The 17,235-nt window shown below is 38.9% G+C and overlaps 1 protein-coding gene across 5 annotated transcripts in view; it reads right to left on the bottom strand.

Annotated features, from left to right (window-relative positions):
• Positions 1-17,235, bottom strand: part of LOC140329100 (uncharacterized) — a 143,400-nt gene that overhangs the window by 90,955 nt on the left and 35,210 nt on the right. For all 5 annotated transcript variants that reach the window (XR_011920423.1, XM_072409196.1, XM_072409195.1 and 2 more), the window contains one exon: positions 15,051-15,512. Coding sequence is in view for 4 of the 5 variants with exons in the window: in XM_072409196.1 (XP_072265297.1) it covers positions 15,051-15,494 (444 nt within the window). In the remaining variant the exon portion in view is untranslated. The remainder of the gene's footprint in view (positions 1-15,050; positions 15,513-17,235) is intronic.

Here is a 17,235-nt window from a genome sequence, read left to right as displayed (position 1 = left end):
GCCTGTTACCAATCCTAGGTGCCCAGCACTTACCGCCTGTTACCAATCCTAGGTGCCCAGCACTTACCGCCTGTTACCAATTCTAGGTGCCCAGCACTTACCGCCTGTTACCAATTCTAGGTGCCCAGCACTTACCGCCTGTTACCAATTCTAGGAGCCTAGAACTTACCGCTTGTTACCAATCCTAGGTGCCCAGCACTTACCGCCTGTTACCAATCCTAGGTGCCTAGAACGTACCGCCTGTTACCAATTCTAGGTGCCTAGAACTTACCGCTTGTTACCAACCCTAGGTGCCCAGCACTTACCGCCTGTTACCAATTCTAGGTGCCCAGCACTTATGGCCTGTTGCCAATCCTAGGTGCCCAGCAGTTGCCAGAAGTCAATCAGAAGGGGTAAATGTTTTTTGCTGCTAATATGAACTAAGCCTAACGTGTTACACCACATTCATTATACTATTACACTACTACAAAGGAATACACTCTTAAAACTTAGAACACTGGTAAGTTGGGTCACAATACACGGCATAGGACACTTGTGGCAAAATACATAGAATAGAAAAATTGGATATACTAACGGGGCAGGCATTACAAAGTTGTAACAAATAATTGGGAGAAGGTAGAACACTGAAAAAATAAGAGGTTACTGATTACCCATGGCATAAACAACTGGAAGCACTACATTTGCCGTGTTTTGCCACACCCCCTTTTTTACCACCCAGCTACAGCTTCCTACCACCTGGCTGAAAAAATTTTCTGGGGAGAACACTGTGGACTATTGTACTTTTTTGGACTTCCGAGTAAATGTTATTGGATCTTTATACATGATGATGGCATAAGCCTTCCCTAGGGGAATAACACTGTATTCCTATAAAGATTGATGTATTTCCCTGTTTTAATCAGAAATATATGCTTTAATCGCGAAGCATTTGATTTTCTCTGTTGCAACATTTAACTTTTATTTATATATTTAGATCTACTGTCTCATCCCTGATGGTCCGCTTGTAGACCCCCTAAAAGAACTGGACATTACTATTGAGGAATGTAAAGATCATCTCGGAACATGCAACACATCGCACCCTGAAGGAGATTAGCTATAGGAGCAGGAAACTGCACCAGGTGCCACCCGTCGAGTAAAAATGGGCACCTGAGGCTAGAATTTGCAAAAGCTCACCAAAATTGAACAAAAGGAGGATATTTGTTTGGAACAGTGTGGCCCATTTGTAGCAATTGAGCATTTAGTGCTGCTAACCATGTCCATTCCTTTACATTTAAAGTTTACTTATCAGTGATGATCACTTGCAGAAGGATAATGTAGCATGTCACAAAACTTAAGTAATCTCAAACGGATTTCCTGAAATGTGCTAAACAGTCACCAGATCTCAATGCAATAGACCATCACCAAAAAAAAAAAAAAAAATGTCTGTGACTGAATATAGGCCATACATTGGCAATCAAATAGAGTTTCAGACCATGCTTATCTGGTGGGCTTCTACTACTACCAAATAAAGAACAAAAACATCTGTTTTTACCGCAAGTAGTTACAATAATATTTTTACTATTTAGTTAAAAAATGTACAGGGAACTTCATACTGTTTTGTATATCACCCTACTAAGCACCCTTGCTAGTTAAAAACACATCAGAATAGTTGCCGTTGATGCATACCATTATTATAAACCTGTCAATATGATTTACTCTTTACAAGTTTTACCAATAATAAAAAATTTAGGCTAAGTTTAGGATAGAGTGGTAAAGGTTTAGAAGTCCTTTCAGATTTTATAGCAATCAGAAGCTATTTAACGGATGTGTACATTGAACACACACTTTAAAAATAGTGTACCAAAATAAAAAACAAAAATGCCCTTAAAAAACAGACATTATAGACAAATAAACATTTTTGTAGGAAGGTAAAGTAGTCAAAGAGTTAAGTTAGCCGATTCACACGATTTCTTAAAAATTTACCCTTGGCATGAAGACAATGATGTCCCCTCAGTAACAGAATACTTTAATACTGGCTTATGCTTCAGCACAAACATTTTCAGAGAATACAGTGAGAACCACTGAAAACACATCAAGCTCTGAGCTTTATAAATTAAATTTCTCAAAAAGGCAGTGCGAGAAAATGTTATCCAGGATGTAACGCTATTTGCTACCACTACTTCAGGTAGTCCATGAACTGCATATTTCTTCTTGAAGTGTTTATCCACTATTTCTTCATCAATATCCATTATTACCACATCAATATCCTTATAAATAACAAATACAGTAGCAGAAAAATCCAAAACCTATTGCAATAAATTATAGTAAACTTAAAGGCACCTGGGGCACACTAAACAGATTGCGACTGCACCAATGGGGACTTGGCATTGGCATTTATTAGCGTTTTTTGCATAAGCTTTTTGTAGCTTTTACAGTTGTTTTTGCTATCCAAATGTCTTCTTAGATTTGTATTCAACAGCTCATAAACGCTTTTGTAGGCATTTATTGGCATTTGAATTAGGTGTTAATTGGTATTTATGGTACAAAACGCCATGTACAAAAGAAAGCCGGAAAACAGCCAGGTTAAAGTATAGTCTCAGGGGACATAAAAGGTAGCTAGGTGTATTTTTTTTTTAATTTTTATTTCTTGCTAGGCATACCTGTTATGAGCAAGTATTTACTTTTCATCCTCCCTCAAACAAAAAAACTAAATGGGGTCCACCCGCAAACATTAAAACCACACCCACCTGCCCCCAATGGTGACATCATTGGGGTAAAGGGCCTCTTCGACACAATGTGGCCAGTGTTGTGGGGGCTTCTTATTGGAAAGATCCTTCGCACGCAGAAGCAAGTGTAGCCATGGGCTCCTTTTAAGTGCAGGAACTAAAAGACAAGGGACCTAGTGGGCAAACAGCCTACTCCTCCAGCACCTGAAAGGAGGCTGCGCTCATGTCAGTGTGTGTGGCGGACAAATGAGGACACTTGTGAGCGCTACAGTCTTCAGCAGAGGATGTCCCGCCCATACGCTCTCGCCATTGATTGGCTAACTCTGGAAAAACCCTTATGACGTGACCAGCGTCATCAATGTTTCCATTTCCTTAGCCAATTAGTACTAGCGATGAATGGGGACACTTTTTTGCCCTTTAGTTCCCATGCCTCCAACACATGAAAGGAGCCAAAGGGCAACCACCTATGAAAGGTAAGTATCTATTTAAGACATATGTCTTAATAAAGAATGTGTGGTTGGATAGAAAAAAAAAGGGAGACCAGTGTCATTCTTCCTAGAGACTTGTATAACACTTTAAAGGTACCCCTGTAATCATGCCCTGGGGTGTGCGGGAAGACATCTCGAGGACCCCTTCATAGAAAAAGGCTTTTTAGATTCTAAATAGGCCACCAAGACCTCCACAACACTAGCCACATTCTGAAAAAAGGCCATCTCCCCTAATAAGGCCACTGTCCGCAATTGGCAGGTGGGGCTGGTTTTTAAATTGCGGTGGGAACCCATGTTTTTTATTGGTGGATGAAATAAAATACAAAGAAGAATAGAAAGGAAATTTGACCTATTTCCATCACCAACACCTGGCTTTTTTGAGAGGGGACAAATTGCCTATATAAACACTAGCGTTTTTCCCTGGCAAATGATCCTGGAATGATCCATTTTTTAGAAGCATATATGGTTATTTCCTGAAACAACCATATATTCTAGCTAGTGTCATCGGAACAAAATATACGCTTTTGAAAGTGAGAAACTTTGGGAGACACTTCATGGGATCAAAATTTATTTTCAGCATCAGAGGGGAAAAAAGGGCTCTCTCAGGTTTCGTTATAATGGACAAAAACTGCACTAACTCTAAACATTTCTAGACACTGTATATACCAGACATACCTAAGGCCAAGCAAAAGCCAGAAAAGAAATTTTCTTTATCCCAGTGTAATTTCTACACCAACAACCTCCTCTCAAGTTCCAGATATTGAGCCAAAAGCTGTAAACAGAGAGGTGGGATGCAGAACCTTAATGTGAGAGACCTTTTTTCCCAACGCAGAGAAAGGGGGGACCTATTGATATGTTTTAAAACCCTTTAATCTTGGGCAACTGAAATAATCTCTCTGACCTATTTTTTAGTCAGCGGAGACAGGATTGCAAACCCTAAGATCTGACACAATTCCTGTAAATTCCTGTAAATAAACTGATGAAAAGGGACAAAAAAGGGTTGGGCTCTGCCCAGCTGCAAATAGTATCCTGACATTTATGTTCTGTTATGAGATGCAGAAACCCTACCAGAGCTTTCAAGACTGTTAACAGCTCCTGGTAATATGAAGAAAAGGTACCATCCAGTGAAGACCACACTCCTGAAAAACTTCCAACATTTCCCACCTATCTCTGTTGTAATAATTAATCTAGGTGATTGCTCATTATTCCCAAAACTCCATGGGATACATTTATGCAGGTATCCAATGACCCGGTTTTCTTATTCTAGGCTAACAATGTATCTTTAAAGATTATAGCTGGAATAAACCTCCTTCCAATATCAGGTTTAGTTCAGAAGCCAATTGTTTCAGATGGAAACATTGGTATTTTACCAGAAGGTACAACTCTTTCAAGCTAGGAATTATTCTGTATGACCCATTTGGGTTTCTGGCTAATACCATTGTTAAGTAACACCCCTGCCCCAGTTTTGCTAGCAAAACCTGTTCTACCATGTTTAGTTAAAACAAAGTTTGCACTACTGCACCAAATTTCTTTTAATTACGAGATCTTAACTCCAGTTTCAACAAAAACATAGTCCATTGTTTGGAGCTGATTTGGAGGGTTATGTTCTGAATGCAGTGACTCCGAGCTGTAGACTCCCCACCCCTGATGCCTTGCACAAAAATGTAAGTATTTTGTATACTGTTTTGAACATTAAATATGTAAGTTCAGACTTTATTTACCTATGCTGCTTTAAGCCACATCCAATGTTCAGCGCAATTGGGCCCCAGATCCATTTTTAACGAGGTACTCTCCACATTTATTTCCAACTCATTTTAAAGTCCTATTGGATTCAATGAAAACTCTCTTTTTGGTATGTTGCTGGTGGTGGTGATATAAAGTGATAGAGCAGTGATGCTCCCTCTTCTGTTATGTAACAGTGATCAAGCCAAGAGACTGGCTAAATAGAGTCTAATGAATGAAGCCTTGAATAGGCAACATGACAGCAATGCTTTTTACATACAGGGTCAGATTTTACACTAAAAATAGTCAAGATGATCCCATTGCTTTCATAAAACTAATTAAAAGAATGAGTGAGCTAAGTTCAAAGATTGACATAGCTCTCCGTGTTCTCCTTATTCCTCTCAAATGGCACCTTCAGGACAATAGGTACAAAACAATAAAGCAGCCTACTAGTAGATGGTTGGGGAATGTATTAACTGGTGAACCTGCAGACTGGAGGTAATATATCTAATTAAACAGGACTCCCATGCTTGTTTACAAAATTGTCTGATATTGCAACTATTGTTGTGTTCATAACTGAATCAAAGATGTTGCAGCAGACCAGGAAACCTTGTCATCAGATACAAATGAAGAAGAGGGGTCAGACACTATTTAGGGGCTTGTGCTGATTTGGATTATGCTGAATCCCATATTCAAGAACCAAAAAGAGGAACAAGAGGTAAGTACAGAGAACTCCACACAGAATATAAAATATCACCACTCTACCCAATACCCGCTGAGGGTTGCTGCTTAAACACGTAATAGAGTCTGTGGATTTCAGAGGTGATAATTACCAATGCGGAATACAAACTTTCATCAAGGACCATTGTATCAACAGATATAGTTAAATGGTCAGGCACCACTGGAAGGGTTTAGCAGGGTTCAAAGGGAAGTATTGTGTAGAAAGGAAAGGAACCATCAACTCCCCATATGTTAGCAGCCCTACTAATGCCTGAAACCACCATTTATTCCAGTCAAGGCCTAGCACCAGAACTGCTGCAGGTCCAAGGGCTACATTGTCATCATTCAAGATGGTGAAAATAACTTCTGACCTGGAACTAGCCAGGAATTAAAGCCTACTGGTGCTAGAGCCGCACCTGTCTTTACAGATTTGGAAATGCCCCTGCAACTGCCATTAGGCCACCACCAAAGCCATCATAGCAAATACCAACAAGAAAGACCAGGGAGAGGTCACAATAAAGACCATAAGTAGTACTAATGCTAAAGAAAGAATTTATTCAATGCAATCATCCTACTGTGGTCACAGCCCCACAAGGGTAACAGCAGAAAAAGGGACTCCTTAAGTACAATGTAGTACCCAGGGCACAATCTAGATAGTAAAAATGAACCATTTGATTATCATTTCACTTGTACAGCCAAAGATTAAATTGTCTGCCAAAGTAGGCAGCATCAGCCACAGGACAGCTTCACTATAATAGACTATGCAACAGGACACCCAGTGACTGTGCAGTCATAGATCTCTGGGAATAAAACTCCACTGGCTACCTTTGTCAGGGCTGTAGTAGCCTACACACAGCAAAAATCCGAATAGAATAAATGGTGGAACTGGGGAAACTACCAGGATCTATATTATCCTGCCTGTCAGTCAACCAGCAGCTTGATAAAATCATCTTCAAGAATTACATAAATTATTAAAATGAAACAAAAAGATGAAGGGAACTAAACCTTAGGGGAAATTAAGCCCTATCTTATTATTCATTAAAGAAAAAAAAGAATAAAACAGCTTTTTAGGAAATGAAGGGGCCCCTCACTAGCAGGGAAGCCCTTATACAGAGCCTTTTTTGCAGGTAGCAGTGCAATAAAATTGCAATAAAAAAGGAGAGATTTGTTTGGGATTAAAGGAAAGAAAAAACACTTCCTTAGTATACCCAATAAAAAGAGAAAACACTTCTACAGCTTTTAAAATTGTTAAGATTACAGCTTGATTTTGGTATATTGAAGTAAAGAATATAGAATTCCGTAGATCCCTTGATCCAGCCGAAATCGTCCTCAATCGAGTCTTAAACCGTCCTGTAATCCAACTTCGTTCTGGCGGACGGAGGAAGAGTCAGGTGCGCCATCTTGCGCTGTCTTCTGGCTACGTCACTTGATCTTGCACTGTGCAGGTGCGAGATCGGGTGAAGTAGCCTGCTGTAAAGGGGTGCTATAAAAGTATAGGGGATCTGTATATAGATTATAAAATATACAAAATATATTTAAAAAATATTCAGCAGCACCTGAAACAAAAACAGTCAGTGGAATGACCCTAAAGGTGAAGACAGGATGGCTTTGAAGGCTGATAAGAGACCCTTGCTGCTAGAACCAGCTTGAACAGGAATCTAAGAAGGCTGACAGTTTTTTTGTGCCAAAAATGTTAGACTTGTGCTTTATCCACCCCAGTCAGAATTAGATGGTGAGGAAATGTATCTTAAGTGTATACTTCTAATACCTTCAAGTAAAGTGTTTAATGTTACTCTTTAATTAGAGAGATAAAAGTGAAACTTGTGTCTTGCCTGTTGCTACAATAGGAAGATTTGTTATATGTTGTACGTTTTGGTAAAAGAGAGTGACGTCAGAAAAAGAAGAAAGAGGTCATAAACATATTTACCGGATTTAAGAGACTGTCCCAGGTGAAACTACAGATTAGTTAGGAGAATGAGACATTGTGATCATTAGAAAATAATTGGCTTGGCAAGCCACTAAAAATAGTCTTAGGTGAGAGTTGGATGAGCTAAACAGGTAGTTGCAAAATAATTCAAAAATATGCAAAGATTCAAAGTGCAGAAGAAGCCAACCTATGTAGATATTGCTTACATGTGTAACTATTTATCCTTCTTGAAATGGGATAAAATAGAGAATGGGAGTATGAAAAGTTCTAATAATTAGTCAGTGTTCTTCCTGAAATTAAAGCAACACCAATGACTTCAATAGAAAAGACAAGAAAATGAATAATTTTGATTGCAGAGATTGCAGCATCCAGCAGCCCCTCCCTGTGTGATTTGGTTATTAAACACCAAATACCGTATATCCAGAGGTTAAGGACACCCTAAGGGGAATAGGGAAAAAAAAAAGAAAGGCGAATATGGTAGTTCTGATGTAGGCGGTGATGAGTTTGAAAGTGAGTATTATGTGCAGCTAAACTGGATACACAAATGAGGAAGAAACTGTACAATCTAAGGTTGTAGAGGCAAAAGAGTAAAGGAGAAAGTTGATTGTTGAAAAAGGCAGTGAGTGGTAAAGAATGTGTTTTCCTCGCTCCATTTAAATATGTTGTTGATATTCTCGTACACAGATGGACAAGACACATTCAGTAAATTGTTGTTTCCCCAGTTGTAGAAATTGCTCAAACCCCTGTACCAGCTATTGTCCATCCCTTTTCAGAGGATTTCTGAGGCTGAAGTGTCTCTTTACGAAAGAAGAGTATACCCAGGAATATTGTCAGCCCAGTCATGTGAAGAACAAAGCCAGGATTCAGCAATACCAACTAAAGCTGCGTACACACTTGCAATTTTTGTCATTGGACTGCACGATGCATGAACGGTGCTGTACATACAGCACCGTTCTTGCTCTATGGAGAGGGGAGGGGGAGAGCGACGGAGCGGCACCCTGCTGCGCGCTCTCCCCCTTCCCTTGCATTAGAATCGATCGTCGTCCATCGTCCGTGGATCCGCCAGGACGGTCGTTCAGGCGATGGACGACACTGACTGTACACACGGCAGATTTTCGCCCGATATCTGGCCAATGCCGATTATCGGGCGATAAAAATCTGACGTGTGTACGGGGCTTTAGTCATAATGCTGTTCATTCAATAACCTCCCTAGGGGTCTAATTCCGTCCAATTTTCCATGCAAAAAGTGGTACTTCTTATGCATTACTCATCGATATTTAATAAATTTATTAATAAACTTTAAATAACAAAACACAAAAATCAGTTAAAAAAACAAAAATAGAAATATTTAAACATGTAACAGAACTGTACAGTAGCATGTATAATATATACATATATATATAAAAAATTATATACAGCTATTTTGTATTGAATCTAATACAAATTTATTTGAATTTACCACTTATTCGCCTGCTCGCACCAACGTCAGCGGGGAAATCCTGGAGATCGTCTCTGCAGTCGCCCGCTGGAGATGGAGGAGGAAGGACGTGTAACCAGCACCTGAGTGGACCAGCAGGACGCCGGGGGACGACAACAGAGCAAGGTAGGGTTTTTTTTTTTTTTTAGTTAAAAGCTAACCCGAGTGCGACTCGGGAATACAGCTTTTTGCCTGGAAAATCCACATTCAGGAATCTCGCTTGGGGGGTTAAGGTTTCCAACTCCCCTATTTTGTTTGCCATACTTATACAATTGGTGAACAGACTCTTTAAACCATTGTCGCATTTACCAGCACTGTTTGCCAAATCCTTTTGTTTTTCAGTACAATCAGTACTGCGTCAATGTTTAATGACGGTTAATGAGGATTTATAAAAAAAAGAATATTGTGTGTAACATGGGAAACTCCTTATATTTATCTAAAACCATCCCCCCACCTATCCCCAACCCACTCTCCACTAGTGACTGACCCCGTCTGTCCTTTCTGCCACCTTATTTACCTGTACCACGCCCCTCTGTATTGAATGCAATACATTGGATTTTTATGTGTAAAAGCAGTACATTGTTTTCAAAAACATTTATTTTACAGTATATATATTAGTATGAGTATAATGTGTATTTTTTTTTTAAATAAAAAAAAATTAAAAATTTTTTTAAAAAAAATATTTAATTTTTAATTAATTTTTTATTTTATTCAATTTATTCTTTTTAAATGATTTTGTGTTTCAAACTTTATTATACTCATACTATTATAATATACTGTAAAATAAATTTTCATGAAAAACAATGCACCGCTTTTAGACATATAAAACCGGAAGAAAATGAACCGCTAGGAAGGTTAATGAGGATTTATAAAGAAAGAATATTGTGTGTACCAGTATAATGAAGAAGCAGCAAGAGAATATAGGATTGAATACTTGTAGTTTGGTTAAGATTAGAAAAACAGTCTATTTGTGCAAATTTAGGAAAATAGGATTATATATTAGCATGATGTTAGATGCTTTGGTTTATCCTACTTTTATATTCTATTATACTACTATACCATAGTACTTCTATACTATATGCACAAATAACGGTGTGCAAGATTCTACAAAAAGGAACTGCTTTAATTTTTCTTTAAAGACTCCTGCTGTTAGAACAAGCTTAAACAAGAATCTAAGATGATTGGCAGTCCTTTTTGTGCCAAAAATGTTAAGACACGTGCTTTATCAACCACATTAACTGTTTGTGAACTGATATGCTTATATGAACTACCGACTATACAGTATTGGATAATCTGCTTAATGACAAATTGATAACAGCTTAAGTGAATTGTTTTAGCTTGCATCACTGTGCTTTAATTGTTAAAGCATTTGATTTTCTCTGTTGCAACAATACTTAACAATTCTTAATTAATATCTACTGTCTCATCTTTGATGGTCCGTTTGGAGCCCCCGCAAAAGAACCAGACAGGAGAAAAAACGCATGCATGTTAAAGGAAAAAAAAAAAAAGATTATTTTTACTTAAAAGGGTTGTAAATTTATTCAGTAAATATATTCAGTGTGAAATCAAATAGCCACAGAGTGATTTAGATATACAGAAAGGGGCAGTCAGATACCACATTTTCTTCAAAAACGCTAACAGTATGATTTTATTCTTTAAGTTGTATCTAAATTATTATGGCACAGCATCCAGCAGTAGTTGGCCATCATACTCTGGAAAGAGCTCTAGATGGGAGTGTTCAGTACATGAAGTGTATTTTCAATGACATGGGACAGCACAGTTTCTGATATGAATCAAGCAAATTCTGAACAACTTCTTCGTATGCAGGAAACTTATGGCTACCCAGAAAGTTTTCGCAGACCAACTTGAATACCTCCTTAGCTTTTAGCTTGGCTACTGTGAAGGATCATTTAAAACCTTCATCCTGCAAAATGAACGTAATCTGTGGACCTATTAATATCCATTCCTTCTTTTTTGCAGTGCTTATGATTGGAAATTTCGCAACAAGCTACTGAAAACCATGCAAGTTCGTTTTACCCATGCCTCTCTGTCTTTACGGCCACAGCGGGAAAGGCTGCAAGAAGTCCAGGATGGCGTGGGACTGACTGGAATTTGACTGCAGATGGATCAAAGGCTGTTCAAAAGTAAAGGTGTTTTTTCTTGTTTTTATTTAGGATTTGTGGCAATTGGGCGACATTGTACTTCCATTGTGAAGGGACCACCAGTGTTCTCCTCAGTTGCGAAGTAAAAAAAGGTATCCGGTAACCTGTTATTGTGTCAGTGGTTCTACCTACTCAAAAAGTTTTTTTTTTTGCTTTGTTTGTGATTAACTCACAGTGAGGATTTTATACAGTAACTGTCACCACTCTGCCTGATAATATGTTGGGACAAACATCTGTCCTAATTGCAATTTTTTAAATATTGTACATGTTTCGACTTATAAATTCAACTTAAGAACAAACCTACAGTCCCTATCTTGTATGTAACCCAGGGACTACCAGGGGAAGTCCCCCTTTATATAATGTTAACATTTGGTGATGCTTTAGGAACATTGCGCATGTACCAGAAAGATGGGGCAAGGCCGCCAGTGTGTGTGTATATACCAATGTCATCAGCTGCAGTGGGATAGGTGTGTGTGTATAAAGGCTGCTTGTCATATTCTGCAACAACTCACTGCGATCAAACCTTCATATCTCCTAAACCATTGGTCGTAATGACTTGAAAGTTTCAGGGTACACATATTTACTAGTAATCAAAATTTCTAGATATGGGGGTCACAAGTTTAAAAACTTGTAGGGATTGAACATGGGGGTTGCTGTTTCAAAAGCAAGTGCATCTAGGAGTCCAAAAATGAAAATGCAAATTTAGGGACCCCATTGGGTCACTTAACATAGCAGGGAGCATTGGGGTGGGGCCCCTAAATTTATACATACCTTTCACAAAACTATAACTGTAATACTATGCTAACCTTTCTGCTTTAGGGGCTCCACCCCAATACTCCTTGCTATGTAAGTGGCCCCTGGGGTCCCCAATTTGCATTTTCAATTAAGGACTTCTAGGTGCACTTGCTTTTGAATATAACTCCCAAAGTGATAAAAACTGTCGGGGGGGGGGGGGGGGGCTTGAAATTGTGGTTACTACTGGTGTCCCCTGGTGTCATGGTGCACCAAGAAAATTTCAAGTCATTATGACCAACGATTTAGGAAACATGAAGGTTTATTGGCAATGCTGCTGATAATAATAATAATGCCTTCCCTGCCCAGATCTTATTATTATTATTAATATTATTATTATTAATAAACAGGATTTATATAGCACCAACATATTACACAGCGCTGTACATTAAATAGGGGTTGCAAATGACAGACTAATGCAGACAGTAATACAAGAGGAGAGGACCCTGTCCCGAAGAGCTTACAATCTAGTAGGTGGAGGAATTTACACACAATAGGATGGGAGATATGTAGTGGTGGGAAGTAGTGATGGTTTCAAAAGGCAGAAGAAAAAGTTTGAAAAAATGGGTTTTGAGCGCTCTTTTAAATGAGCAGAAAGTAGGAGCAAGCCGAATAGGACGAGGAAGACCATTCCAGAGAGTTGGGGCAGCTCCAGAGAAGTCTTGTAGCCGTGAGTGTGATAAGGTGAGTGAGGAAGTCATTAGTAGGTCATTGGAGGAGCAGAGAGAGTGGCTGGGGGAGTACTTTTTTACCAGTCTGAAATTTAAGTTGGACAATAACTGTGTAGGGAATTGAAGGCAAAGCACAGGAGCTTGAATTTGATTCTAAGGTGAAATGGAAGCCAGTGTAGAGATCTGCAAAGAGATGCAGCGGAAGAGGAGCAGTGGGAAGGATATATGAGTCTGGCTCCAGCATTCATAATAGATTGTAGAGGAGAGAGTCGGGTTAAAGGACTAACAGAGTGGAGGCGGTTACAGTAGTCCAGACAAAAGATAAGAGCATGTACAAGGAGTTTAGTGGTCTCAGGGGACAGGTAGGGGCAGATTTTTGGAGATGTTGCATAGGTGAAAGTGACAGGACCTGGAAATGTTCTGAATATGGGGGATAAATGAGAGGGCAGAGTCAAAGGTGACATCAAGACAACGTGCCTGAGGGGAGGGCCGAATAATAGTGTTGTTAACAGTTAGATGTATGTCAGGGGGAGATTTGGAATTTGAGGGGGGGATGATGAGGAGTTCTGTTTTATCCAGGTTTAGTTTCAAAAATCGGTCAGACATCCATGATGAGATGGCTGACAGGCAGCATGAGACCTTATCCAGGACTGAGAGAGACAGGTCAGGAGTGGACAGATAGATTTGAGTGTCATCAGTATACAGATGGTACTGTAAGCCAAAGGAGGATATGAGACTACCGAGAGAGGAGGTGTACAGAGAAAAAAGAACCGGTCCAAGGACTGACCCTTGGGGAACACCAACAGGGAGGAGAGTGGGCGAGGAGGAGTTACCATTGAAAGAAACTTGAAAGGAGTGCAAAAAACAGATAGGAAGCAAACCAAGAGAGAGCAGTGTCACTGATACCAATGGACCGCATGATTTGTATTAGAAGGGGGTGATCAACAGTGTCAAAAGCAGAGGAAAGATCAAGGAGAAAGAGCAGGGAAAAGTTGCCTTGAGACTTAGCTCTGATGAGGTCATTGGCCACTTTAGTAAGGGCTGTTTCAGTGGAATGGGCAGCTCTAAAACCAGACTGGAGAGGGTCAAGGAGAGAGTTGGTGCTCAGGTAAACGATGAGTCTTTTGTAGACAAGGCGTTCAAGAAGTTTGAAGACATATAGGAGAAGGCAGATAGGACGGTAGGTAGGGGTCCAGTGATGGCTTCTTTAGGATAGGGAGAATTATGGCATGTTTGAAAGCTGAGGGGTATGTACCAGTAGAAAGGGAGGTTGAATATAAAAGGTTGAATAAAAGGCATGGCAGCCAGGCGCTCCGCTCACTAGAAGGGGGCTGGATGATTAATACAATTTTTAGATACAATAGCAACTTAATCACAGTTAATAATGTCTAACATAAAAATATAGAAAGTTGCCATTAGATCTTGTAATACATTTAGGATAATTATGACAAACATCATGAAATATATAAAATTGTCTTCATCACAAAAACTAAAACATAGTATGTTTTAAATGAGCGTGAAAAAAAAACCCAAAACCCCAAAATTATCAATAATGAAAATAGTCTGTTGACTTGTGTAAAGGCTCACTCACACAGCCCTTTGTCTTTTAAACCCATTGGTAATGTTTGTTGTTAGGGTATATTAGGTATTGCATAATGGGGTAGGGAGTGGGAAGTGCCATATACTCAGATTTCTAAATACTTTGGTTGTAAGCCCATTAACAACGAAAAGTACTCTGCTTCAGTCTGGTGGTCTGTGTTTAAGTCCCCCTTGAAAAAAAATATAAGGTTACCTCCTCCAATGTACAGAAATGTTTCCGTCACTGTTCACTGTTTCCGTCACTGAAAATTCTACCCTATGTGTTTGAGGAAAGTACGACTACACCTTACTGATGGCATTTCTTCTAAAAAAGCAATAGCTCGCGATCAATAATACACTGCTTTTCCACAGCTCCTTTACTCCTCAGCCAATCAAACAGTACAGGGTGCTCTGTGACTGGCTAGGAAAAGAAGATGGGAGTAAAACAAAAGGAAGGGTGTTAAGTGGGGACAGTAAAACTGGAGAAGAAACTGATCAAGGAGAGAAAAGAGTTGGGCTGGAAAACAGTAGGAATGTGAGGGTCAAAAGGTGAAGGATATCAAAGACAATGAAAGAGTGAAACAATGCACTGGTAATTCTTTTTTTACAAATGCCAACATATGTGGACACAAGGTATATAGCTTTAACATGTAATAGTGGTGCCTCCTATGTAATTGCAATATCTTCAACAAGTAAAACAACATACCCAATTTGTTTTTTTAGTTTCTATTTACTTGTTTGTATAGAGATCTGTTTTTGGCTGCTTTCAGGAATAAAAATGAAAGAAAAAAAAAAAAAAAGAGTTTCATACCTGGGATAAGTTTGCACCTTCCCCGGAACTTTCCAAGCTGTCATCTGTGTTTTCCTCCTCCTGCTGCACCTCATAAGCATCAGGAAACCGAGACATAGATGGAGTAGGTACATCTTGGTCAATTGTAAATTTCAGAAGGTCAAAGTACCAGAGTCGTGGTATATAGATCTCATCACCTGAAGCACCTGCATTTATTGAAGCCTCCACCTTCTTTAATTCCTTCTTAAACACAGTTCGTAAATTTGCAATCTTATTTTTAACAAGTTCTAGGGTTGCTGTAGGGCACACAGACTTACATAGACTGAGAAGTTTGTCATATGCCTCTGCTTTTTTCTGACGATTTGAATATTCTGAAGATTTTATTCTCCAAAGGCAAGGTAAAGATCGATACATTTCAATGAACTCTATCAAAAAATCTGGGTTCATGAGGCATTCTGTCGACATTTTCCTCTTTCCAATCACCTAAATAAAAAAATGAAGGAAAAGTAAATTAACTAAGCTAAAAAGGTGACAATCTTGAAAAAAAAAAAGAATGTTTTCTTTACACTTATCCTACCAACATATTAATACAAAATTCACTATTGTGGGCTGATAAAATGGCACCTGTTCTGCCCTGCCCTAAAATCAGAAGAAAATGTGTCAACACTGTCTGATTGGCTATTAATTACACAAATTAAGTATTAGGTACAAAAATAAAGTATACACACACAAGTACATTTATTGCCCAGATTTAGGCTTGATTTATGAATAGGTCACCCAGACAAGGGCCTAGAGTGGCATGGCCCACTGAGGACACACCTCAGATTCCCCAACTGTACTGTTTTGGCAGGTACAGACTGTTCGATTTCTATATCAACTGGGAGCTGCTGTACAAACCATAACAGTATAGCTGGAAGCTATGTGACACATTCCCAAGAGGGCATTGTGACTGGATGTGAGCCTTAGCCAAAGGCTGAGCAGAGGGCGAGTATCTCTTTTCCTGTCAGAAGAGTTAGCACTTCTAGATTTTGACCCATATTGACATCAATTTCAAGATGTAACATGTTATGCCTTCAGAGACGTTCTCCTACATACCTCGGTTGTAATGAGTGGGTATTTTACTGTTTGCCTTTCTATCAGCTTAAACCACCCTGACCATTCTCCTTTGCCCTATGGCAGCAGCAAGGCAAATTTAGCCCAAACAACTACTGCTTGGTGGTTATTTTACCTTTTTCAGATCAGGCACTGTAAACCCAACAGATTGTTGCGTTTAAAAATCCCAGCAGATCAGCTTTTTCTGCAATACTCTGACCAGCAGGCCTGGCACCATCAACCATTCCTCTTTCAGACACTTAAATCACTTTCCTTACCACTCTCATGCACAGTTTAAACCTCAGTATGTCATCCTGAAAAGATCTACACACAATAATACATTGAGTTGCTGCCATGTATTTGTCGGTTTAGGCATCTGTAATACGAAGGTGTTAACCAGGTGTACCTAATAGGGCCATGAACACAAAGCTCAAGCTTTATAATTTGGCCTCATACTTTTCATTATGTATACAAATGAAGAATTGATTTGAAGAAATGTTCAAATGAAAAAACTTTTGCTGGATTTTTTTGTAAATAAAATATATTTATATATTGTAGTGTCACATTAACAAAGTAAGTTTTATGGAAATAGTTGACTTTTTAAAGTAGAATAATCGTGGAAAGTTGTGTATGGTATGAATATAGAAATGTGGCCTTAAAGTATTCCAGCAAACCCCTAGGTTTGAACAATGCAATTTAAAGAAGAGAAAATAGAGAGAGAAAGGGTTTGTTCTTGGCTGATTGTAAACAACGTAATTCATGTACAATTATTATAAAACAAAGTTTTATAATAAAAAACATATACAGAGAAAAACATATACAGAATAAAAGTTTTTGAGGCATAAGTAAACTAGTCTTTTCACATTAGGATGCAGAAAAGGGTTTTTTTCACCTTTCAAAATAGACAACCACTTCTATTTATAGGAAAGAAAGAAAAGGTGGCTCATGATGAGTCATTTAGATAAACTGGATCTTATTGATATACCCTATTGGGTGAGGTACTTAAAGTCTGTTATTACCCGACGCAATTTGCCATATGGGCTTTCTCAGGGGAATGGTGAGAAATAATGCCAATCTGGGGCAGAGTAATCTGGATGTAAGTTTTTTATTCTCT

This window comes from Pyxicephalus adspersus, chromosome 4, assembly GCF_032062135.1.
Source record: "Pyxicephalus adspersus chromosome 4, UCB_Pads_2.0, whole genome shotgun sequence".
Taxonomy (NCBI): domain Eukaryota; kingdom Metazoa; phylum Chordata; class Amphibia; order Anura; family Pyxicephalidae; genus Pyxicephalus; species Pyxicephalus adspersus.
The sequence above is the reverse complement of the archived record's forward strand: the minus strand, read 5'-3'. Positions and strand labels throughout refer to the sequence as shown.